At 45.8% G+C, this 27,075-nt stretch overlaps 2 protein-coding genes across 3 annotated transcripts in view; one reads left to right on the forward strand and one right to left on the reverse strand.

Annotated features, from left to right (window-relative positions):
- Positions 1-4,061: 4,061 nt before the first annotated feature.
- The window catches only part of LOC137534627 (oocyte zinc finger protein XlCOF8.4-like), a 174,229-nt gene continuing 151,215 nt past the window's right edge, over positions 4,062-27,075 (reverse strand). For both annotated transcript variants that reach the window (XM_068256223.1, XM_068256222.1), the window contains exons 2-7: positions 17,207-17,319; positions 16,389-16,523; positions 16,174-16,297; positions 15,961-16,058; positions 15,767-15,878; positions 4,062-5,409 (exon numbers count right to left, since the gene is read on the reverse strand). In XM_068256223.1, coding sequence (XP_068112324.1) covers positions 4,172-5,409; positions 15,767-15,878; positions 15,961-16,058; positions 16,174-16,297; positions 16,389-16,523; positions 17,207-17,290 — 1,791 coding nt within the window. In that variant the 5' untranslated portion in view covers positions 17,291-17,319 and the 3' untranslated portion in view covers positions 4,062-4,171. The remainder of the gene's footprint in view (positions 5,410-15,766; positions 15,879-15,960; positions 16,059-16,173; positions 16,298-16,388; positions 16,524-17,206; positions 17,320-27,075) is intronic.
- LOC137534626 (NACHT, LRR and PYD domains-containing protein 3-like) overlaps positions 26,447-27,075 on the forward strand; it is a 107,118-nt gene continuing 106,489 nt past the window's right edge. Inside the window, exon 1 of the mRNA XM_068256220.1 lies at positions 26,447-26,891. The gene's annotated coding sequence lies outside the window, so the exon portion shown is untranslated. The remainder of the gene's footprint in view (positions 26,892-27,075) is intronic.

Raw genomic sequence — 27,075 nt, forward strand, 5'->3', positions numbered from 1 at the left:
GTCCAAACATGTAGCTTTTCAAATACACCACAAATCTAGTGATACGCATAATACAGAAGTGGTCCTCTCAGTGAGTCTTACTTCCTATAGAGCAGGGGTGTCAAACTCAAATACAAACTGGGCCGAAATTGTACACTGGGTCCTAGTCACAGGCCGAAATTGTACACTGGGATCCAGTCATGGGCCAAAATTGTACACTGGGACCTAGACGCAGACCAACTTCAATGTCTACTGGACACCTTTATCCCTTATAAAGTTCTCCCCTATACAGTTCCCTAGTGTTTAGTGCTTTCCCTCTATCTCTCCCATATGGCTTCCTTGGTGTTCTAGGATTCCATCTCCAATATAGCTCACCTGGTGGTCTATAGTGGGCCATACATAATGCAAAGTGGGGAAATGTAATGAATAGTAATTTATCAGCTGCGGTGGATAGCAGTACCACCGCAGCTGCTTCTGGTTCCCTGCCTGCCAGTCACCCTGCGCCTCGAGCGTCTAGCACGCCGAGGGCAGGCGTGGGCAGTCAGCGCTTGTCGGCTGCGGTGGACGGTGGGTCCACTGCGGGCATTGTTGGGTCCCTGCCTGCCAGGTTTTCTGTGTCCCAGGCGTCTAGTACGCCGAGGACGCGTGTCTCTGCTGTTCTCCAGGGCACATTAGCATGTGCGCGCGCTCACCGTCAGGATCTTTATGCTGGGAGGAAGCGCGTCAGCTGGTCGGCCGACGTCAGTGGGCACGCTCGCCTCTTCTGATTGGCTGAGGCTGCTGGGCGTGCCTTGAGGGTCTCCTCCACTTCTTAAGCCTCTCGGCTTCACTTGCAATTTGTCTGCTAACGTGAATACTTTGTGTTAGCGCTCAGACCTTAGATAGTTCCGGTGTGCTTTGATCTGGGAGGAAACCGGGGATTTCACACAAGACTAGGAATTATTATTTTTATTGTTGATTACTCTTTATTATCTGTGTATGACTCTGGCTAGCTCTGACCAATCTTACTTTTAGTGATTCTGTACCTTAGCCTATCTGATCCTGTTGCCAACTCAGCTTGTTATACGTTCTGTCTCTGTCTTCTGATTTTGTACCTCTGCTCATCTGACCTTACTGCCAAACTCTGCCTGAAATACGTTCTGCCTCTGCCTGTCGATTCTGTACTGTAATCTGCCTGTCTGTTACCAAACCCGATTAGTCTGACCTTTCTACTCACCAGTGAGCCCTTGTCACTGGTGAGGTGTTCGTTGTACTGCCAGTGCCCACCAGCTCCCTTGGTGAGGTATAGCCAAATCTGTCAGTAATTACTGTTGCACCAATCACTACACTCAGTGCATTAACCTCCTGAGCGGTATGGACGAGCTCAGCTCGTCCATCACCGCCGGAGGCTGGCGCTCAGGCCCTGCTGGGCCGATTTTCTTCAAATAAAGTGCAGCACACGCAGCCGGCACTTTGCCAGCCGCGTGTGCTGCCTGATCGCCGCCGCTCTGCGGCGATTCGCCGCGAGCAGCGGCGAAAGAGGGCCCCCCTAGCCGCCTGAGCCCTGCGCAGCCGGAACGAAAAGTTCCGGCCAGCGCTAAGGGCTGGATCGGAGGCGGCTGACGTCAGGACGTCGGCTGACGTCCATGACGTCACTCCGCTCGTCGCCATGGCGACGATCTAAGCAAAACAAGGAAGGCCGCTCATTGCGGCCTTCCTTGTTTATTATGGGCGCCGGAGGCGATCGGAAGAACGCCTCCGGAGCGCCCTCTAGTGGGCTTTCATGCAGCCAACTTTCAGTTGGCTGCATGAAATAGTTTTTTTTTAATTAAAAAAAAACCCTCCCGCAGCCTCCCTGGCGATCTCAATAGAACGCCGGGGAGGTTAAAGTGTGTATAGCTCACCTTACCTCTCGGTGGCTATTTGCAGTGTTAGCTCTTACTTCAGTATCTGTATATCTGTATTATTGGTGATTCTGCAGATCACTATATAATCAGGTGTATATCTGCATTATAGGTGATACTGCAGATCACCTGATAATCAGATCTCTGATCTTGCTAGCACCAATCGTTACAGGAAACAACTTGAGGGTCGAATTTAATGGCTCTGAGGGACAAATTTGGCCTGCAGGCCAGAGTCTGACAAGTATGCTATAGAGGATCAAGTTTACACCTGTTTCTGGGAGCATTCCTGCAGTAATAGGAGTTTTAAATATCCCCCGATTTTATGCTGAAGAACATTTGGAGGGACTTCACGAAAGAAGAAGAAGCTCTCTTTGACTTCCTGAGACGTGATTCTTGTTGGCCAATCAGTTAGCTACTATTGTCTCCCAGCATGCCTGAGTTTACATCTATATACCTTAACATATTATGCTTCAAGAGCCAGATTGAACAGTATCTTTTAAACTGTAATTCTAACAGGTAAAATTTTCTAAATTGTAATTACTGGGATATGCTATAGCAGAAATCACATTTAATGGTACTGATTTCCGTGTGTCGCTTACATAGCTTACAGTAACAGCTGACATATGATTCGTAAATTAATGTTAGAAATTAAAATGTAACTTCTCAGCTCAGTTTCTGCACTTTGCTAATGTTTACTAAATGTATCTGACAACGGAGTGTAAACAAAATATAATGTTATCACCTCTTCAGGTGGCCAGAAGCTTTCCACTGAAGCAAGAAGCTTTTCACTGAAGAACAATGTGCCGTGTTTATCTGTGTTTTCTCTGTGTGGTAGATTTTATGCTCTAAATAATAAGGCAATCCTTAGGTTTGATTTGTGTGTTGCTAACTTCTGTGGCCTACCAGCAGACATGTTTCAAAAACTGCAGTTAAGGTTCATTGGACCACTTCAGGCTTTCCGGTAAGTGTGGACTTACTGGGTCAGTAAAATTAGTTCTGATTTTGGTGCTAGAAAGGTGACTGATTCATGAGCTGACCACGAGGAGGACCTCTTGCTATTTGGAAGGCAGGATCATCACTCTCTTCCTCGGTGCTCACAGTGAATGGTGTTTGGTATTTTGATGTACAATTTGCATCTGACACAACAGACTGGCTCTACTAGACAGAACAAAGGTGAAACTAAACGGGTCAATAATAAGACAATGGAGAGAATAAGACATTGCCAGCCAATCCAAGGTAATTATTGGTAGGATAAAGCAAGAGAACAGAATAAGAGCACAGTAAATATTAAATTAAAACTTTATTAAATGGATTTTGGTGCACACATACCCTGGTGTTGCTTTCCTTAAAGCACACCTGACATGAGAAGTATATTCAGGCAGCCATATTTACTTCTTATTATTATTCCTATTATTATTATTATAATAAATATTGATTTAATTTAATTAATTGTTACCTTAATTTCCTGGTAGGTTTCTTGATTAATAAATAATACCCGTGTTATTTTTGTTTTTTAAAGGAAACCTGAAGCAAGAGGGAAATGGAGGCTGCCATATTTATTTCCTTTTAAACATTACCAGTTGCCTGGCATCCTGCTGATTTTTCTGGCATCAGTAGTGCCCGAGTCACACACCTGAAACAAGCATGCAGCTAATCTAGTCAGACTTCAGTCAGATGACCTGATCTGCATGCTTGTTCACGGTTTATGGCTAAATGGATTACAAGCAGAGGATCAGCATGACAGCCAGGTAGCTGGTATTGGTAAATTAAATAAACATGCCAGCCTCCATATCCTTCTTACTTCAGGTTCCCTTTAAAGCTGTCTCACTATATAGAATTTTCATCACGAGTGCCCAAGATCATTGCACGGTGCCAGTATTCAACCAATCAGTTCACTTCCCAAAAGACTTGGGGCCTGATTCATGAAGCTGCACTGCTACAACAACGCAAGCTACTTGACACTAGCGCCAGCTAAATACAGGGCTGCACGCTATGCGTGGCCGTGCTGCGCAGTGTGCCTTCCTTAGTTACGCGCCCTGCTTACATAGTAACGCACGCTCCTGGGTGCTGTGAAGTAACGCGACCGCGATACTTCTCTAGCGCGGCCGCAACTTCAATGTAGCAGCCATGCTATTGAAGTATCGCAGTTGTGATACTTCACAGCACCCAGGAGCGTGCGTTACTATGTGAACAGGGTGCGTAACTAAGGAAGACACACTAAACAGTGCAGCACACATCCCTGTATTTAGCTCGCGCTAGTGTCATGTAGCTTCATGAATCAGGCCCTTGATGTTCACAAAAGTTGCTTTTCATATGTGTGGACCTTGTAATGTCTCATTAGCCCTCACTCCTCTGAAAGCAACCTCCTGCACTCTGTGCATGGAAAGCTCGCTGGTGTGAGCCCTACAGTGTTTATTCAGCTGGGCAATTGATGTGAAACACCTCTTGCATTCAGGACAGGAGAAAGGCTTTTCCCCCGTGTGAGTCCTCTGATGGTCCAATAGGTGGGATCGGCTTGTGTAGCGTTTCCCACAGTCTATGCAGGATAGAGTTCTCTCTCCAGTGTGAGCCTTTCTCTGGTGCTTGTCCAGATCAGACTTCCACGTAAAACATTCCCCACACACCAAACATGAGATGGACTTTCTTCCCGTGTGTGCTACTCGATGTTTGAGGAGGACAGCTTTTCGGGTAAAACTCTTTCCACACTCCAGACATGAGAAGGGCTTCTCACCCGTGTGAACTCTGCTGTGCTGAAGGAGTTCAGACTTCCACATGAAACCTTTTCCGCACTCTGAGCATTGGTGTGGCTTCTCCACTGCATGAGATTTATAGTGCCGATGGAGACCACGCTTTCCCATGAAGCATTTGCCACACTCCGGACATGAGTATGGCATCTCTTGTGAATGACTTCTCTGGTGCCTAACAAGTTCTGACTCCCAAAAGAAACATTCTCCACACTCCGGACAGGAGTATAACCTCGCGGCTGGAGAAGTTCCACTATTTGTAATATTTTGGGCTTCCCACCTTAAACATTCATTGGATCCCGTACGCAAAACATTTTTTAGCTCTGTGTCATCTTTACCGGATAACGTAAGGGGTGAATACTGTGCAAAAACTGGACCATATTTTGAAAGTGAAATATTTGAGTCAGTTTGAATAGCTCCAGTATGTTGGTTCATATCTGAGTGATAAGATCCCTCAGGGTGAAACGTACCAGGTGGCATACACGGAACGCCTTGATGAATCTCTGGGCTAAATGTTTTTTCTCTTGAAGACTTTCCTCTGTTATTCTTCGAAATTTCTTGACCATGATCCGAAACTGACACAATATTGTGAGTTTGGAAAGCTTCTTTTTGTTGGTCCAAAACAGGCTGACAAAGTCCCTCAGGGTCAGATTTGGGAGGTGTCACATATGAATGCCCTGAACGGATATTTGGGCTGAATAGGTTTTCCCCTGGATACCCTTGTGTAGTGGTACAGTCTTTTATGTCATATTTCGGTATTAAACTGAGAAGGCCATCTAAGGGCTCCTCTACAGCTGCACTGCCTGTTGGATATAAAAGCATGATTAAAGCGGACATAAACTCAGAACCTCTCTGCTCTAAAACATAAGCAACAGCATAATAACCTTTAAAGAATAACATTTCTTTTTTACAGTCCACAGAACTCCTGCAATAAATCTGAGTGTGTCTACTTCCTGGTTTCATGGAAGCAGGAAAAGGGTTAAAAACCTGTGTTTACATTTTAGCTGTGTTTGCTGAGACTGCCAAATTCCTGTGCTGAAACAGTTGAGAGATAAAATTACACTTGTGATCTCTTGCAGATGAGGGGGAATTAGACAGGCTAAACTTCCTAAATACACACAGGGTGGATTTCTTTGTGTTTTCCTTCTGTCCTGTACAAGAGTTTAGGTCCACTTGAACAAAACAGTTATTAAGTTATTGAGCTACCATCATCAACTGAACTTCGCCACTTAAAGTGGATCCGAGATAAACTTTTACTCATTGCGTAATTGTGCCCCTTACATATAGTTTATAGGGCATTCCTCAAGCCAAATACTTTTTTGTTTTTGTTTTAATACTCTAATTCCCTATAAACTAAACAAGCCTCGCCCACAGCTTTTCAGAGTGCCTTGGCATTTTCAGACAGTAGCAAGGGCTTATGGGAGCTCAGTCTGGGCAGGAGGAGTGGGGAGCTGTTACTAGCTAGAGATTTCAGAGGCAGAGGGGAGGAGGGGGAATTAGGTTTTCACAGGCTGAGGGCTGGAGATACAGATCAGCTTGCCTGTGCGTAATGTTTACAAACAGAACATGGCCGCTGTCATTGTATCACAGGAAGAAATAATCATATTCTGTTGAGGCTGTTTGCAGGTAGATTTGCTGTGTAAACTATCTAAACTTTAGATTAGATATATTGACAAGTTACTTGTTATAGTTAGTTTTTCATCTCGGATCTGCTTTAAGCATGATAAATATAGATTTGAGATGAACCTGAGTATTACAAAGTACCATGTATCACCACGGATAAGCCAACTTTTTTTCCACACAAATTTTGGGCTAATAGTGGGGAGTCGGCTTATCTGTGGGTGACACCCTATGTGTATGGACCCCTATGCAGTGCATGTGTTGAAAGCATGACACAAAGCATAGCCCTCCAGCTTGCATCCTTGAGTATCCCGGCTCTTCCTACCTGGCCACTAGACCACCAAGTCATTTAAAAATTTGGTGGTCATTTGAAGTGAACTTGAAATGGTCATTTAAAAATTGCTGGGGAGACATGAGGATGCAAGCCGGAGTGAAGAGAGGCAGTTAAGCTTTCACTGGCATGCGCCTATCACATGATCTGAACAGGGGGCTAGGGTGGCACACTGGGGGGCTCTTCCATGGATGAGCCTATCTGCGGTGATATACAGTATTATTTTGTTGTATTTAGAGTTTAAAAATATTCAGATGCTGCAAATGCTGAATACAATCCTCTTCCTCTCCCACACTTGTGATCACTCTCCAGATCAAAGGACCATAACAGAAGGTCCATCTGATCTACAATGGGCTCCCTGAGACTTCAGTAAGTACTCCGTTTTCCCTTTTGATGTAGAGGCCCATGTAAACGAGAGTAGTACCACCAAAAGCCATTAATTACCACCAATGTAAAAATACTTACAAATTCCCAGTGTATTATTATTAGATAGTATTTATATAGCGCTGACATTTTCTGAAGTGCTTTACCGAGTATATATAGCCTTGCCACCAACTGTCCCTACAAGGGGGTCACAATCTAATCCCTACCATAGTCTTATGTCCATGGTGGTCTATGGACAGCACATGCAAACTGAAGATTCTATCAGAGTTCTAAACGGGGCACAGGGGGAGATTTATCAACACATTACATTATCTTCTTAATCTGTTCTAACCAGCAGGGAGAACAGTTCTGTATGATAATGAGAACCTTCTTAAATCCTAGGTAATAGTGGCAATTTAGCATGAATTTCTAGAGCTGCGCTACAGTTAAGAAAAGTGCAAATCCATCCCTAAACTGGCGCAGATTAACCACTTGCCGACCGCGATCAGCCGCCGGTGACTGGCTCCGCCCCCCCCCCACGCGCTGTAACCCGCTGGCCGTTCAGAAGCGCCGGCGGGTTACTAGCACCCGGATCGCCGCACGGATAGTGTATAATAGGTTTTGTAATGTATACAAAGCCTATTATACTGGCTGCCTCCTGCCCTGGTGGTCCCAGTGTCCGAGAGGCCACCAGGGCAGGCTGCAGCCACCCTAGTCTGCACCAAGCACACTGATACTGCCCCCCCCCCCTTCCCTCTGATCGCCCACAGCACCCCTCAGACCCCCACCCCCCAGACCCCTGTTTGCACCCAATCACCCCCCTAATCACCCATCAATCACTCCCTGTCACGATCTAAAAACGCTATTTTTTTTTAACCCTAAACTGCCCCCTGCTCCCTCCTGATCACCCCCCCACCCCTCAGATTCTCCCCAGCCCCCCCCCCCCGTATACTGTATGCATCTATCCCCCCTGATCACCTGCCAATCACCTGTCAATCACCCATCAATCACCCCCTGTCACTGCCACCCATCAATCAGCCCCTAACCTGCCCCTTGCGGGCAATCTGATCATCCACCCACACCAATAGATCGCCCGCAGATCCGACATCAGATCACCTCCCAAGTGCAGTGTTTACATCTGTTCTCTCCTCTAAATACCCACTAATTACCCATCAATCACCCCCTATCACCACCTGTCACTGTTACCCATCAGATCAGACCCTAATCTGCCCCTTGCGGGCACCCAATCACCCGCCTACACGCTCAGATTGCCCTCAGACCCCCCCCTTATCAATTCGCCAGTGCAATATTTACATCTGTTCTTCCCTGTAATAACCCACTGATCACCTGTTAATCACCTATCAATCACCCATCAATCACCCCCTGTCACTGCCACCCCTCAATCACCCCCTGTCACTGCCACCCATCAATCAGCCCCTAACCTGCCCCTTGCGGGCAATCTGATCCCCCACCCACACCAATAGATCGCCCGCAGATCCGATGTCAGATCACCTCCCAAGTGCAGTGTTTACATCTGTTCTCTACCCTAAACACCCACTAATTACCAATCAATCACTCCCTGTCACTGATACCCATCAGATTAGACCCTAATCTGCCCCTAAGGCACCCAATCACCCGCCCACACCCTCAGAACGCCCTTAGACCCCAGCCCTGATCACCTCGCCAGGGCATTGCTTGCATCTATTTCCCCCCTCTAATCACACCTTGAGACACCCATCAATCACCTCCTGTCACCACCTGGCACCCCCTAGCACACCTACCCATCAGATCAGGCCCTAATTTGCCCCGTGTGGGCTCTTGATCACTCGGCCAAACCCTCAGACCCCCTTCCGATCACCTCCCCAGTGCATTGATTGTATCTGTTTTCCCCTCTAACCACCTCGAGACACCCATCAATCACCTCCTGTCACCCCCCTAGCACTCCTATCCATCAGATCAGGCCCAATACAACCTGTCATCTAGGAGGCCACCCTGCTTATGACCGGTTCCACAAAATTTGCCCCCTCATAGGCCACCTGTCATCAAAATTTGCAGATGCTTATACCCCTGAACAGTCATTTTGAGAAATTTGGTTTCCCGACTACTCACTGTTTTGGACCCGTAAAATGCCAGGGCAGTATAGGAACCCCACAAGTGACCCCATTTTAGAAAAAAGACACCCCAAGGTATTCTCTTAGGTGTATGACGAGTTCATAGAAGATTTTATTTTTTTGTCAAAAGTTAGCGGAAATTGATTTTTATTGTTTTTTTCACAAAGTGTCATTTTTTACTAACTTGTGACAAAAAATAAAATCTTCTATGAACTCACCATACACCTAACGGATTACCTTGGGGTGTCTTCTTTCTAAAATGGGGTCACTTGTGGGGTTCCTATACTGCCCTGGCATTTTAGGGGCCCTAAACCGTGAGGAGTAGTCTAGAAAACAAATGCCTCAAAATGACCTGTGAATAGGATGTTGGGCCCCTTAGCGCACCTAGGCTGCAAAAAAGTGTCACACATGTGGTATCGCCGTACTCAGGAGAAGTAGTATAATGTGTTTTGTGGTGTATTTTTACATATAACCATGCTGGGTGGGAGAAATATCTCTGTAAATGACACATTTTTGATTTTTTTTAAACACAATTGTCCATTTACAGAGAGATTTCTACCACCCAGCATGGGTATGTGTAAAAATACACCACAAAACACATTATACTACTTCTCCTGAGTACGGCGGTACCACATGTGTGACACTTTTTTGCACCCTAACTGCGCTAAGGGGCCCAAAGTCCAATGAGTACCTTTAGGACAGGGCTGCCCAATACGTCGATCGCGATCTACCAGTAGATCGCGAAGGACTGCTGGGTAGATCGCGTCGGCATTTTAAAATAGTACGCCAGACGCTGACTATATGCAGCGCTGGCGTACTGTCTGATTGTGCTGCTCTGCTGCCCTATGCAGAGCAGCACACAGCCAATGGGTGCAAAGGAAGAGCCGCGTCCCGCCCACCTCCTTCCTCCCCAGCTCTCCCACTTCCTCTTTGTCTGGCCTGCCGCTCTCCAGTCCTCAATGTGTCGCCTGGATCTCCGTCGCTGACCCTGCATGCCTTGCGTGACATCTGATTAGCGGCAATCCGCAGTAGAGAGGAGAGCCGTGGGTGAGGACGTGTATACAGGAAGTGCTTTGCCTGTATACACGCCGTTACCCTCCGCTCTCCTCTCCACTGCGGATTGCCGCTAATCAGATGTCTCAGTGCTGCATGCTCCTCCGGGCATGCAGGGTGAGTGAAGGGGGGTGGATGAGACCAGCGCCTGGTGGAGGGAGGGAGCCGAACTATCTATATGGCAGGCACATATGCCTAACTATCTTTATGGAAGGCACATATGCCTAGCTACCTATATATATGGGGGACACGTTTACCTAGCTATCTATATGTGGGGGGCATATATGCCTAGCTATCTATATGTGGGGGGCACCTATACATAGCTATCTATATGTGGGGGGAACCTATGCCTAGCTATCTTTGTGGGGGGCATATATGCCTAGCTCTCTATATGTGGGGGGCACCTATACATAGCTATCTATATGTGGGGGGAACCTATGCCTAGCTATCTATATGGGGGGCACCCATGCCTAGCTATATGGGGGGGACCTATGCCTAGCTATCTATATTGGGGAAACTATGCCTAGCTATCTATATGGGGAGCACCTATGCCTAGCTACCTATATTAAGGGCAGCTATACCTGGCTATTTTAAATGTTGGTAGATCTCTTGGGCTCGGGAAATTTAAAAGCAGCTCGCGAGTCAAAAAAGTGTGGGCACCCCTGCTTTAGGATTTCAAGGGTCATTTTGCGGCATTTGGTTTCCAGACTACTCCTCACGGTTTAGGGCCCCTAAAATGCCAGGGCAGTATAGGAACCCCACAAGTGACCCCATTTTAGGAAGAAGACACCCCAAGGTATTCTGTTAGGTGTATGATGAGTTCATAGAAGATTTTATTTTTTGTCACAAGTTAGCGGAAATTGATTTGTATTTTTTTTTTCACAAAGTGTCATTTTCCGCTAACTTGTGACAAAAAAAAAATCTTCTATGAACTCATCATACACCTAACAGAATACCTTGGGGTGTCTTCTTCCTAAAATGGGGTCACTTGTAGGGTTCCTATACTGCCCTGGCATTTTAGGGGCCCTAAACCGTGAGGAGTAGTCTAGAAAACAAATGCCTCAAAATGACCTGTGAATAGGACGTTAGGCCCCTTAGCGCACCTAGGTTGCAAACAAGTGTCACACATGTGGTATCGCCGTACTCAGAAGAAGTAGTATAATGTGTTTTGGGGTGTATTTTCATACATACCCATGCTGGGTGGGAGAAATCTCTCTGTAAATGGACAATTGTGTGTAAAAAAAATCAAACAATTGTCATTTACAGAGATATTTCTCCCACTCAGCATGGGTATGTGTAAAAATACACCACAAAACACATTATACTACTTCTCCTGAGTACGGCGGTACCACATGTGTGGCATTTGTTTGCACCCTAAGTGCGCTAAGGGGCCCAAAGTCCAATGAGTACCTTTAGGATTTCACAGGTCATTTTGCGACATTTGGTTTCAAGACTACTCCTCACGGTTTAGGGCTCCTAAAATGCCAGGGCAGTATAGGAACCCCACAAATGACCCCATTTTAGAAAGAAGACACCCCAAGGTATTCCGTTAGGAGTATGGTGAGTTCATAGAAGATTTTATTTTTTGTCACAAGTTAGCGGAAAATGACACTTTGTGAAAAAACACAATTAAAATCAATTTCCGCTAACTTGTGACAAAAAAAAAATCTTCTATGAACTCACCATACTCCTAACGGAATACCTTGGGGTGTCTTCTTTCTAAAATGGGGTCATTTGTGGGGTTCCTATACTGCCCTGGCATTTTAGGGGCCCTAAACCGTCTTGAAACCAAATGTCGCAAAATGACCTGTGAAATCCTAAAGGTACTCATTGGACTTTGGGCCCCTTAGCGCAGTTAGGGTGCAAAAAAGTGCCACACACGTGGTATCGCCGTACTCAGGAGAAGTAGTATAATGTGTTTTGGGGTGTATTTTTATACATACCCATGCTGAGTGGGAGAAATATCTCTGTAAATAGACAATTGTGTGTAAAAAAAAATCAAAAAATTGTCATTTACGGAGATATTTCTCCCACCCAGCATGGGTATGTGTAAAAATACACCACAAAACACATTATACTACTTCTCCTGAGTACGGCGATACCACATGTGTGGCACTTTTTTGCAGCCTAACTGCGCTAAGGAGCCCAAAGTCCAATGAGCATCTTTAGGCTTTACAGGGGTGCTTACAATTAGGCACCCCCAAAATGCCAGGACAGTGAACACACCCACAAATGACCCCATTTTGGAAAGTAGACACTTCAAGGTATTCAGAGAGGAGCATAGTGAGTCCGTGGCAGATTTCATTTTTTTGTATCGCAAGTTAGAAGAAATGGAAACTTTTTTTTTGTCACAAAGTGTCATTTTCCACTAACTTGTGACAAAAAATAAAATCTTCTATGAACTCACCATGCCCCTCACTGAATACTTTGGGATGTCTTCTTTCCAAAATGGGGTCATTTGGGGGGTATTTATACTATCCTGGAATTTTAGCACCTCATGAAACATGACGGGGTCAGAATAGTCAGAGATGCTTGAAAATAGGAAAATTCACTTTTGGCACCATAGTTTGTAAACGCTATAACTTTTGCCCAATCCAATAAATATACACTGAATGGTTTTGTTTTTTTTATCAAAGACATGTAGCAGAATAACGTTCGTGCTCAAATGTATAGGAAATTTTACTTTATTTGAAAAATGTCAGCACAGAAAGTTAAAAAAGTCATTTTTTTGACAAAATTCATGTCTTTTTTGATGAATATAATAAAAACTAAAACTCGCAGCAGCAATCAAATAGCACTAAAAGAAAGCTGTATTAGTGACAAGAAAAGGAGGTAAAATTCATTTAGGTGGTAGGTTGTATGACCGAGCAATAAACCGTGAAAGCTGCAGTGGTCTGAATGGAAAAAAAGGCTCAGGTCCTTAACCACCTTAGCGGTATGGACGAGCTCAGCTCGTCCATTACCGCCAGAGGGTGCCGCTCAGGCCCTGCTGGGCCGATTTTGATAAAATAAAAAGCAGCACACGCAGCCGGCACTTTGCCAGCCGCGTGTGCTACCTGATTGCCGCCTCTCTGCGACGAAAGAGGGTCCCCCCAGCCGCCTGAGCCCTGCGCAGCCGGAACAAATAGTTCCGGCCAGCGCTAAGGGCTGGATCGGAGGCGGCTGACGTCCATGACGTCACTCCGCTCGTCGCCATGGCGACGAGAAAAGCCAAACAAAGAAGGCTGCTCATTGCAGCCTTCCTTGTTACTTCTAATTGCCGGAGGCGATCAGAAGAACGGATTCGGAGCGCCCTCTAGTGGGCTTTCATGCAGCCAACTTTAAGTTGGCTGCATGAAATAGTTTTTTTTTTAATTTAAAAAAAACCCTCCCGCAGCCGCCCTGGCGATCTCAATAGATCGCCAGGGTGGTTAAGGGGCGAAAAGACTGTGGTCCTCAAGTGGTTAAGAAGTGCTTGATAGCAGTTCTACAGGTGTAGAACTGCAGGTAGACATGATTGCAGAGTGCAGGCTAGATATGATTTGTGTGGTGCTCCCCCCCTTCTGAATTCCTCCTCAGAGCCTGCTGCTATCAATACAGCAGGTGTGTTGGTTACCTCAGCAACAGCAATTCCCCTCACACACTGCACTGTCTAAAAGACCTTCCTAGTGCCTCCTATTTTACAACAGTTTTAGAAGGAATCTGCACTATCTAATGATTTCTTGAGATGCCTGAGACAGTTCTGCACGGATTTCTAAAAACCTACCAATATTTTGTCTCCGACACTCTTGATAAATCTGGCTCACAGAGTGGAAAGATGGAGAGATGACCGGACGCAGTAAGTGTCAGGGGTCTGAAGGACCTATAAACATGTGAGATAAGTATATAACTGTTTCATAGCTAATGATTAATGGGTTCTGTAAGGTAATTAGATTATAGTGATTATATGCTAAATACTTTACATCATTTATCCTTGTGTGATCTTTTATTTCTTTTAAATATAAATTTGTTTGGTTAATAGAGAAGGAAAGATCTTCGGTCAAGGGATGGAATAATAGAAAAGGTTTCTCCTATGCAATTTCCATTATGGCCAGTAGATGGTGCTGTAGGATTAGGAATATGCCTATATAGATTAGTCATAGCAAATAGGAGAAAATGGAGTACATTCATTAAACCCTCCCTGACAGGCCGACAGGCATCGGTCGGCGTCAAAAGCGGTGGGCGGAGATTAGCGGGGGTTAACTTTGAGTTGTCATTGACCCACAACAGGCAGCATCCCCCTCCAGGTTCACACTGACCCATCCACCACCAATAGGCAGGCAGCATTCCCTTCTCCAATTAGCCAGTGACCCCCATTAGACAGCATACCCCACAATGTCCCCTCGAAGTAGTCAATGACAGAACACTCCCGGGTAGCAACGCGCCCTCCAAATAATCACTGACCTCAAAATTAGGCAGCAATACCCCATTATGCACACCCCCTGAATAAGCATGCCAAGAGTCAATCTTTTAGAGCACATAGACATTTCCCCATGTGGAAACTGCAGTTAAGAACACCCGCTTTAATTATGCAGCATCACCTCAGCACCCATATCCAGATAGTAAGTGACCCTCATTAGCTGGAAAAACATTTCCTGACCTATCCAGACCAAGTCACACTGATTCATCGCTCCACCCCGATTCCTCTGATGTTCAAATTTAACCACGGCTGCCAGGACAGAAGGATAACTGGAGGGTAATGCAGCCGCATTGTACATCAATGTGCGGATGCATTACCTGATGGCAATGCACAAAGGATAGGGATGCATGCCGAGGCACCCCTGGTAGGTGCTTAAGTGCCGCGACACCCAGTTTGAGAACCTCTGAATTGTATTGTATATCTCATACTACTGTAAACAAACATAGTTAAGTGAAGAGGCGGGACACCGGGACCTGCACAGTGTGTTAAAGAACACCAAAACTAAGAGGGATGTGGAAGCTGCTATATTTATTCATACACGCAAAAACGGCACTGGGGAATTGGTGCACCGGGGGTGCTACCCCTTGTTCTACACTACAGAGAATGACTTCTTAACCTGAGTGGGGTCAGGGCTAATCTCCCTACTTGCCTATATACTGGCTAACTTGGAGGTTACCCACCTTTGTGAGCATTGGTACTTTCAAGCACTCATACAATCCATCCATTAACAGTCCATACTGCACTATATTGGGCTCTCGGTTTCTCCTACTCCTATTGTTGTCCATATTCCTCTCACTTCAGGTGTCCTTTAAAGCCAAGAGATTTCCTACCATGATGTGTAACCCTTGAGAAAGTCACGTGGGGCAAAACAAGTGAGTTTTTTTTCCACTACTCTTTCCCTCTCTGTGGTCCCAATCGGCTACGGGCTATGGTGTAAAAACTGCTCCTACACCATTGGAGGCAGGCAAGGGGTGTGTAGCAGGCTGGGATCAGGTAAAATTGTGAGGGGCAAAAAACAACCGAAGGCTGCCTCTTCATGTTTCTAAATCTGACTTTCATGGAAAGTCACACTTTTTAAGTTTCTATTAGAGACCGGTGGGCATGGAATGGACTCAGAAATATATACCTTGCTTGCAAACATACCTCTGTGCTTAATTTTCAAAGTTTGGGTCGGGTCAGATATCCTTTTAATGCAGTGTTCTTTTCCTGTTATTTTTTTTTTTTTTTTACAGTTTATTACTTACCTGGACCACTCTCAGTGGTATTGTATTCCCTGCTGTGTGGCCAATCATCCACTGAATATGTCTTCTGATCTCCTGGAATATCTTCTTCTTTAACATTATTCAGAATTTCCTCCTACAGAGAAGTTTTGAGATGAATTTATTTTGGATAAGAAAACAAAACCATGGCATTTGGTGAAATCCTCAGCTCCGCCTACCTGATAATGTTGGGGGATGGTGTGGTCTTCCTGTGTACAATCCTGAGAATAAAGAGGACCTGTATATCTCTCTGCTGGATTTCTAGTACTGGGCCCAGCTGTAGAAAACACATGGAGTACATTTTTTCTATGTGTTTTCTTTATATGATGGGGGTATCTAGGTGGCCCCTTCATACTGCTCTGCTTTTACAAGAAGTGAAAGTCTCCTCTTACCCGGTGATGAGAGGGGCGACTGATCCTCCATCTTGTCATCCTTGTAGAGATCTTTGTGCCCTTTCAAATACTGCCACTCCTCCATGGAGAAATAGACAGAAATATCATGATACCTGATAGGAACCTGATACACAAACAATAAGACAGTCATCATTCAGAAACATACTGTACTTTGTGTTCCTGGATATTGTCCCATAATTCCCAGCACTGCTCACCTCTCCTGTCAGCAGCTCAATCATCTTGTGAATTACTTTTAGAATCTTCTTCTCACTGCTTCTTTCAAGTGTCAGGGAGTGAGATAGAGGCACCATGAAGGTCACATGGTCACCACATGACACAGGAAGAAGACTCTGTATTAAAAAGAGCAATAATGTTACCGAGTAACACTTCAAAAATCCCCCCCCCCCTCACCTTTTCAGTCAGGTTTTTATATTCATATTTGAGTATAAGCCCAAACATTTTTTAAAGACAATTTTATTATTTTGTGTTTGTTCCCTGTGCAAAGTCTGGATGTTTACAAATCAATTAACAAATATTAAACTAATCAACATATATACTCATGGATAAGCCCACTCCTCAGTTTTGGCCAAATGTAGTTACCTGCCGATAGGCTGCCCCCCCCCCCCCCCCTCATGTGCTACCCTAGCCTCCATGCAGGGTGCAAGTTGGAGGCGTACCAGAAACCATAGCGATGTCTTCTCACTCCAGCTTGAGTCCATCTCCCCGGAAGCTTCATAGCCCACCGCTAGAACTCCAGGGTCACTCTCACATGACCCCAGTGAGCCTGAAGCTCTAGTGGTGAGTTATGACGATGTCAGGGAGAATCAAGCCATAGCAATGAGAGGTAGCTATGGGTGGGGATACGCTTCCATTGTGTACTCTGCATATGGGGACCCCACACATAAGCCCCACATTTAGCCCACAATTTTGGTATAAAAAAGTTGGCCTATCCACTGTGATATTTAGTAAGGACGGTGTGTATCCTTCCACCGATAACAAAGACTTCATGTGATGCTCCTAGAATCCTCCCCACCTCTCCAGTCACCAGACAGATAATCTCCAGGGTGAGGTTTAGTATTCTTTCAGTCATGTGACCTTGGTACTCCTTCATCCTCATCAACGTGGTCAAACAAATGTTGCTATTCTCTGTAAAGGAATAGCAAAAGTTTAATTAGTTAAGATCTTTGGGCAACCTAAGGGGATCTTATGCTATTCTGACTCTGATAGGAGGTGCTAAAATTAGGTATTGCCACAATGGTGACAAGGAGGAAACAATTCTCAAATTGTCAAAGTGGATTTAACAATAATTATATATGATAGACTTTATAAGTTGGACTCATTGTACAAAGATTTGAGTTGGTGAACTTTGGAGAAATCTGAAGCCTTCCGAGAGGGCTGCCAATCTCATCCTTGCAATATTCTGAAATTTACTAAGCCCACGTAGATGGGATAGCCTTAGTTAACCCAACAAACTTTCAAGTGAATATGAGGTGGCCCCTCTCTCAAAATAGATAGATACTTACCTAGGTAGAGGAAACCTCTGGATAGCGCACAGGCTTCTCGTGTCCTCCTCGAACCCTTCCACTGCCGCATACAGACCCTTCAAATTTATTGGACATGTTCTTAAGGCCACACTCCCCACCATGTACGAGCACTACCAAACTGCACCTCTGCAAGTATATCCAGGCCTGCTCAATAAGCCAAAGCTGCCCTTCCACAAACGGCTCCATGCTACTGCGCGGGCGTGGTCATACTCACGCAGGTGTAGTACTGAGCTAGCTCACACTAAAAGAGGGTCCTGGCCAATGGTGGCGGGGTTGAGAAGGTCATGGTCGAGCTTTCCATCATTTTCTTGGTCCACATTTGTCCAAATAGTCACTAATGCCTGGTACACACCATGCAATTTCATGTCAGAACAATGGGTCGAATTGATAATTTCCAACAGGTCTGACCTGATTTGACCTGGAAAGCATTGATTTAACCCGTCGATCTGACGGGACATTGCACGGTCACGGTGTGTACCAGGCATAACTCCCAGCTCACCTTGAATGTCCTGCAACATGCGGTCCCAGACCATTTCATAGTATTATGGCCTTTTCTGCCTCCTTTAAAAAATTTGGGGCAGCACAACAGAGATTTCCTACAATCCCACTGTGCGTCAGAAATAATTCAATATATCCATGTATTGTTGGATATTGTTGGATGTTCTCATTGTACGAGGGACATCCAGAAAGTATCTGCCACATTAAGATTGTTTCTGTGTAATATAACTTGCATCTGTCAGGTTAAGGTGGCCATACACTGGTCGATTTGCCATCAGATCGACCAACACATAGATCCCTCTCTGATCGAATCTGATCAGAGAGGGATCGTATGGCTGCCTTTACTGCAAACAGATTGTGAATCAATTTCACTATGAAACCGATTCACAATCTGTGGAGCTGCCGCCGCCCCCTCGCATACATTACCTGATCCGGCCGGCGCGAGTCCCCTGGTCTCCGCGGTCTCTTCTCCGCTCTGGGCTCCGGCTGGCTTCACTTTACTTCCTGCCGGGGGAAGTTTAAACAGTAGAGGGCGCTCTACTGATTATGTTGAGCGAAATCTTCCGCACGGACAGATTGACGGGAACGATCGATTTCAGACGGAAATCGATCGTTCACTCAGTGTTAGCGCAATGATTTCACAGCAGATTCGATCACAGTGATCGAATCTGCTGTATATCGGCGGGAAAAAGCGTTTAGTGTATGGGCCCCTAGTCTTTTCTCTCCCTGCATCACTTGTCACAGGTAACTGCTTCTTCAGCAGCATCAACATGAAGCCAGCTCCTCCCCCCACCAAATCATCCTACCCATATAGGTGAGGCATGTGATGCTACTACAACAAAGGGATTGAAAACCAGGCAAAAAGATATAATAAATCCATAAATAAAGGAAATTATTATGTAGAGAAATAATCAAAAGATACAATGTGTCTGAAATTAAATAAATACACTTTTCTTTAACTGATTAATTTAAAATGGCTGTCCTTTCTGGATGACCCTCGTAGTATGCATGAATTATGTATGCATGGATGTATGTACAGTATGTATGTAGGTATGTGTTACACATTATTACCTAGACAGTGGTGCATTCTGTTAAAATAAATAAATTGCAGAAGATTAACTACTTGACGACCGCCCCCAGCCGATGGGCGGCGGCAAAGTCCGGGCCCAAACGACCGCAATACGCCCATCAGCGGGGGCGGCTGCGGGAGTGGCTATGCGGCGATCGCGTCATTCGTGACGCGATCAGCCGCCGGGGACTGGCTCCGCCCCCCGTTCGCTGTAACCCGCCGGCCGTACGGAAGCGCCGGCGGGTTACTAGCACCCGGATCGCCGCATGTATTTTGTATAATAGGCTTTGTAATGTATACAAAGCCTATTATACTGGCTGCCTCCTGCCCTGGTGGTCCCAGTGTCCGAGGGACCACCAGGGCAGGCTGCAGCCACCCTAGTCTGCACCCAAGCACACTGATCTCCCCCCCCTGCCCCCTGATCGCCCACAGCACCCCTCAGACCCCCCCCCCCCTGCCCACCCCCCAGACCACTGTTTGCACCCAGTCACCCCCCTAATCACCCATCAATCACTCCCTGTCACTATCTGTCAACGCTTTTTTTTTTTTAGTCCCTAATCTGCCCCCTACTCCCTCCTGATCACCCCCACCCCTCAGATTCTCCCCAGACCCCCCCCCCCCCCCCCGTGTACTGTATGCATCTATCCCCCCTGATCACCTGTCAATCACCCGTCAATCACCCCCTGTCACTGCCACCCATCAATCAGCCCCTAACCTGCCCCTTGCGGGCAATCTGATCACCCACCCACACCAATAGATCGCCCGCAGATCCGACATCAGATCACCTCCCAAGTGCAGTGTTTACATCTCTTCTCTCCTCTAAACACCCACTAATTACCCATCAATCACCCCCTATCACCACCTGTCACTGTTACCCATCAGATTAGACCCTAATCTGCCCCTTGCGGGCACCCAATCACCCGCCCACACGCTCAGATTGCCCTCAGACCCCCCCTTATCAATTCGCCAGTGCAATATTTACATCTGTTATTCCCTGTAATAACCCACTGATCACCTGTCAGTCACCCATCAATCACCCCCTGTCACTGCCACCCATCAATCACCCCCTGTCACTGCCACCCATCAATCAGCCCCTAACCTGCCCCTTGCGGGCAATCTGATCACCCACCCACACCAATAGATCGCCCGCAAATCCGACATCAGATCACCTCCCAAGTGCAGTGTTTTTATCTCTTCTCTCCTCTAAACACCCATTAATTACCCATCAATCACCCATCAATCACCCCCTATCACCACCTGTCACTGTTACCCATCAGATTAGACCCTAATCTGCCCCTTGCGGGCACCCAATCACCAGCCCACACGCTCAGATTGCCCTCAGACCCCCCCCTTATCAATTCGCCAGTGCAATATTTACATCTGTTATTCCCTGTAATAACCCACTGATCACCTGTCAGTCACCCATCAATCACCCCCTGTCACTGCCACCCATCAATCACCCCCTGTCACTGCCACCCATCAATCAGCCCCTAACCTGCCCCTTGCGGGCAATCTGATCACCCACCCACACCAATAGATCACCCGCAGATCCGACATCAGATCACCTCCCAAGTGCAGTGTTTACATCTCTTCTCTCCTCTAAACACCCACTAATTACCCATCAATCACCCCCTATCACCACCTGTCACTGTTACCCATCAGATTAGACCCTAATCTGCCCCTTGCGGGCACCCAATCAACCGCCCACACGCTCAGATTGCCCTCAGACCCCCCCCTTATCAATTCGCCAGTGCAATATTTACATCTGTTATTCCCTGTAATAACCCACTGATCACCTGTCAGTCACCCATCAATCACCCCCTGTCACTGCCACCCATCAATCACCCCCTGTCACTGCCACCCATCAATCAGCCCCTAACCTGCCCCTTGCGGGCAATCTGATCACCCACCCACACCAATAGATCACCCGCAGATCCGACATCAGATCACCTCCCAAGTGCAGTGTTTACATCTCTTCTCTCCTCTAAACACCCACTAATTACCCATCAATCACCCCCTATCACCACCTGTCACTGTTACCCATCAGATTAGACCCTAATCTGCCCCTAGGGCACCCAATCACCTGTCCACACCTCAGATTGCCCTCAGACCCCAGCCCTGATCACCTCGCCAGTGCATTGCTTGCATCTATTTCCCCCCTCTAATCACATCTTGAGACACCCATCAATCACCTCCTGTCACCCCCTAGCACACCTACCCATCAGATCAGGCCCTAATTTGCCCCGTGTGGACTCCTGATCACTCGGCCAAACCCTCAGATCCCCCTCAGACCCCCTTCCGATCACCTCCCCAGTGCATTGATTGCATCTATTTTCCCCTCTAACCGCCCCCTGAGACACCCATCAATCACCTCCTGTCACCCCCCTAGCACTCCTATCCATCAGATCAGGCCCAATACATCCTGTCATCTAAGAGGCCACCCTGCTTATGACCGGTTCCACAAAATTTGCCCCCTCATAGACCACCTGTCATCAAAATTTGCAGATGCTTATACCCCTGAACAGTCATTTTGAGAAATTTGGTTTCCAGACTACCCACAGTTTTGGGCCCGTAAAATGCCAGGGCAGTATAGGAACCCCACAAGTGACCCCATTTTAGAAAGAAGACACCCCAAGGTATTCTGTTAGGTGTATGACGAGTTCATAGAAGATTTTATTTTTTGTCAAAAGTTAGCGGAAATTGGATTTTTATTGTTTTTTTCACAAAGTGTCATTTTTCACTAACTTGTGACAAAAAATAAAATCTTCTATGAACTCACCATACCCCTAACGGAATACCTTGGGGTGTCTTCTTTCTAAAATGGGGTCACTTGTGGGGTTCCTATACTGCCCTGGCATTTTAGGGGCCCTAAACCATGAGGAGTAGTCTAGAAAACAAATGCCTCAAAATGACCTGTGAATAGGACGTTGGGCCCCTTAGCGCACCTAGGCTGCAAAAAAGTGTCACACATGTGGTATCGCCATACTCAGGAGAAGTAGTATAATGTGTTTTGTGGTGTATTTTTACACATACCCATGCTGGGTGGGAGAAATCTCTCTGTAAATGGACAATTGTGTGTAAAAAAAATCAAAAATGTGTCATTTACAGAGATATTTCTCCCACCCAGCATGGTTATATGTAAAAATACACCCCAAAACACATTATACTACTTCTTCTGAGTACGGCGATACCACATGTGTGACACTTTTTTGCAGCCTAACTGTGCTAAGGGGCCCAAAGTCCAATGAGTACCTTTTGGATTTCACAGGTCATTTTGATAAATTTGGGTTCAAGACTACTCCTCACGGTTTAGGGCCCCTAAAATGCCAGGGCAGTATAGGAACCCCACAAGTGACCCCATTTTAGAAAGAAGATACCCCAAGGTATACTGTTAGGTGTATGATGAGTTCATAGAAGATTTTATTTTTTGTCACAAGTTAGCGGAAATTGATATGTATTGTTTTTTTTTCACAAAGTGGCATTTTCCGCTAACTTGTGACAAAAAAAAAATCTTCTATGAACTCACCATACTCCTAACAGAATACCTTGGGGTGTCTTCTTTCTAAAATGGGGTCACTTGTGGGGTTCCTATACTAACCCAGGCATTTTAGGGGCCCTAAACCGTGAGGAGTAGTCTAGAATCCAAATGCCTCAAAATGACCTGTGAATAGGACGTTAGGCCCCTTAGTGCACCTAGGTTGCAAAAAAGTGTCACACATGTGGTATCGCCGTACTCAGAAGAAGTAGTATAATGTGTTTTGGGGTGTATTTTTATACATACCCATGCTGGGTGGGAGAAATCTCTCTGTAAATGGACAATTGTGTGTAAAAAAAATCAAATAATTGTCATTTACAGAGATATTTCTCCCACCCAGCATCTGTATGTGTAAAAATACACCCCAAAACACATTATACTACTTCTCCTGAGTACGGCGGTACCACATGTGTGGCACTTTTTTGCACCCTAAGTGCGCTAAGGGGCCCAAAGTCCAATGAGTACCTTTAGGATTTCACAGGTCATTTTGCGACATTTAGTTTCAAGACTACTCCTCACGGTTTAGGGCCACTAAAATGCCAGGGCGGTATAGGAACCCCACAAATGACCCCATTTTAGAAAGAAGACACCCCAAGGTATTCCGTTAGGAGTATGGTGAGTTCATAGAAGATTTTATTTTTTGTCACAAGTTAGCGGAAAATGACACTTTGTGGAAAAAACACAATTAAAATCAATTTCCGCTAACTTGTGACAAAAAAAAAATCTTCTATGAACTCACCATACTCCTAACGGAATACCTTGGGGTGTCTTCTTTCTAAAATGGGGTAATTTGTGGGGTTCCTATACTGTCCTGGCATTTTAGGGGCCCTAAACCGTGAGTAGTCTTGAAACGAAATTTCTCAAAATGACCTGTAAAATCCTAAAGGTACTCATTGCACTTTGGGCCCCTTAGCGCAGTTAGGGTGCAAAAAAGTGCCACACATGTGGTATCGCCGTACTCAGGAGAAGTAGTATAATGTGTTTTGGGGTGTATTTTTCCACATACCCATGCTGAGTGGGAGAAATATCTCTATAAATAGACAATTGTGTGTAAAAAAAAATAAAAAAAATGTCATTTACGGAGATATTTCTCCCACCCAGCATGGGTATGTGTAAAAATACACCACAAAACACATTATACTACTTCTCCTGAGTACAGCGACACCACATGTGTGGCACTTTTTTGCAGCCTAACTGCGCTAAGGGGCCAAAAGTCCAATGAGCATATTTAGGCTTTACAGGGGTGCTTACAATTAGGCACCCCCCAAAATGCCAGGACAGTGAACACACCCCACAAATGACTCATTTTGGAAAGTAGACACTTCAAGGTATTCAGAGAGGAGCATAGTGAGTCCGTGGCAGATTTCATTTTTTTTTGTCGCAAGTTAGAAGAAATGGAAACTTTTTTTTTTTTTGTCACAAAGTGTCATTTTCCGCTAACTTGTGACAAAAAATAAAATCTTCTATGAACTCACCATGCCTCTCACTGAATACTTTGGGGTGTCTTCTTTCCAAAATGGGGTCATTTGGGGGGTATCTGTACTATCCTGGAATTTTAGCCCCTCATGAAACCTGACAGGTGCGCAGAAAAGTCAGAGATGCTGGAAAATGGGAAAATTCACTTTCGGCACCATAGTTTGTAAACGCTATAACTTTTTTGCCCAATCCAATAAATATACACTGAATGTTTTTTTTTTAATCAAAGACATGTAGCAGAATAACTTTCGCGCTTAAATGTATAGGAAATTTTACTTTATTTGAAAAATGTCAGCACAGAAAGTTAAAAAAGTCATTTTTTTGACAAAATTCATGTCTTTTTTGATGAATATAATAAAAAGTAAAACTTGCAGCAGCAATCAAATCGCACCAAAAGAAAGCTGTATTAGTGACAAGAAAAGAAGGTAAAATTCATTTAGGTGGTAGGTTGTATGACCGAGCAATAAACCGTGAAAGCTCCAGTGGTCTGAATGGAGAAAAAGGCTCTGGTCCTTAACCACCTTAGCGGTATGGACGAGCTCAGCTCGTCCATTACCGCCAGAGGGTGCCGCTCAGGCCCTGCTGGGCCGATTTTGATAAAATAAAAAGCAGCACACGCAGCCGGCACTTTGCCAGCCGCGTGTGCTACCTGATTGCCGCCGCTCTGCGGCGAAAGAGGGTCCCCCCAGCCGCCCGAGCCCTGCGCAGCCGGAACAAATAGTTCCGGCCAGCGCTAAGGGCTGGATCGGAGACGGCTGACGTCCATGACGTCACTCCGCTCGTCGCCATGGCGACGAGGAAAGCCAAACAAAGAAGGTTGCTCATTGCAGCCTTCCTTGTTACTTCTAATTGCCGGAGGCGATCAGAAGAACGGATTCGGAGCGCCCTCTAGTGGGCTTTCATGCAGCCAACTTTAAGTTGGCTGCATGAAATAGTTTTTTTTTAATTTAAAAAAAACCCTCCCGCAGCCGCCCTGGCGATCTCAATAGAACGCCAGGGTGGTTAAGGGGCGAAAAGACTGTGGTCCTCAAGTGGTTAAGACAGGGCAGGAGGACAGCGAGGGAGCAATTCACCTGGGCGGGGCTGGAGGAGCCCCAGGTATGTATATTTTTTTCCCATCTCAGATTCACTTTAAGCTTCCAGTCTAGTTTAAGCTTCCAGTCTAGCAACCTTGACTGCACAAAGGCATACCTCCCAAATTCTTGAGATGAGAAAGCGGAACACTTAAAGAGACACTGAAGCGAAAAAAAATATATGATATAATGAATTGGTTGTGTACTATGAATAATTACTAGAAGATTAGCAGCAAAGAAAATATTATCATATTTTTATTTTCAGGTATATAGTGTTTTTTCTAACATTGCATAATTCTCTAATATGTGCAGATTACACAACACTCAGCATTCAAACTGATTCTTTCAGAGCAGTCTGTGAACTAATGACCTCTCCTCTGGCAGAGAAAAAGTAAATAGTTAACTAACAGTTGAGATAATAAAAGTCAGAAAACAGCCCTCTCCACGACTTTGAAAGTCGTAGAGATTAATGGCATTTTTGCATAGCGATAACAACTGGAGTTTCTTAACTCTTCCTGTACTGGAAACAATTAGACTGATGTATCTGATCTTAATGTTTTATTTCTTAGCTGTACTACACATACAAATCATAATATCATAATTTTTTTTCACTTCAGTGTCTCTTTAAGCCACGCATCTGCCACACCCCTGATCATGCCCCCAGCACACCCCTAGTCACGCATACCATAAAGATTTCATAGGAAAAATATGTTGTTTTATAATTCAAGCCACACTGGTGCTTTCTATCCTGGTCCATTTTCCTTCATATTTTAAAATTAGTAATATATCAATTTAAAGGATGGGAATAGGGTTGCCACCCAGCCGTTATCTGGCCGGCCTGGCCGGAAAAACAGCTAAAAAGCCGGACACCGGTATTTAATTATTTCTGGCCCGTCATATACCGGAAAAAATAGCCCCAGGCTGATCACCCTCACACAATTCCCTCCTCTCTTGGACTGGCTGGTCACGTACTGCCAGCCAATCACGGGAGTGGCTGTATTTTCCCCCACGCTGCTGAAGACTATAGGAGGAGGAGGAGGAGCCAGGACTGGCTGTGAGCCTGTGACAGTGAGAGAGAGCTGGCTCGGAGCAGCTACAGCAAAGCACGTGGTCTGAATAGTTGCCACTCGTCTCAGCTTGCCTCACGCAAGCAGCCAGCTTGTTCAGCTGGGGGAGTGTATGGAGTCACTTGGCTGCTGAGCCTGAGCCACGGACTATGAAGAGAGAGCGAGACACATCAACAGTCAGAGCAGCTCAGCAGAGGACGACAGACAGAGAGGAGAGAGAGAGGCTGGAAATTTGTGGAGAGCCCAACCCCCAGACAACTCGTGGAGAGCCAGGACTCCAGGAGAAGAGAGAGAGAGAATGAGACACAGCCAGACAAACTTCAAGAGACACTGTCCCAGCCCCCCAGGCAGCAGGCAGAAGTGTGGAGAGGAGAGGGGTCAAGTTCAGATGACTGGCTTATGCTGCGTGACAGCAGGGAGACAGGAGCATCCAAATGACCTGAGCCTGTCCAGCAGGTAGAGTGAACACACACACAGTCACTTTCTCTCTCTTTACACTCTCTCCCCAAACCTCCATCAGCCCCTATCCTCCCTTCCAGACTTTTAAAGGGAAACTAAACCTTTTGAATGAGATTCACTTACCTGGGGCTTCTCCCAGCCCCCTGCAGCCGTCCTGTCCCACGCCGCTCCTCAACGATCC

Source organism: Hyperolius riggenbachi, chromosome 10 (genome assembly GCF_040937935.1).
Source record: "Hyperolius riggenbachi isolate aHypRig1 chromosome 10, aHypRig1.pri, whole genome shotgun sequence".
Classification (NCBI taxonomy): Eukaryota; Metazoa; Chordata; class Amphibia; order Anura; family Hyperoliidae; genus Hyperolius; species Hyperolius riggenbachi.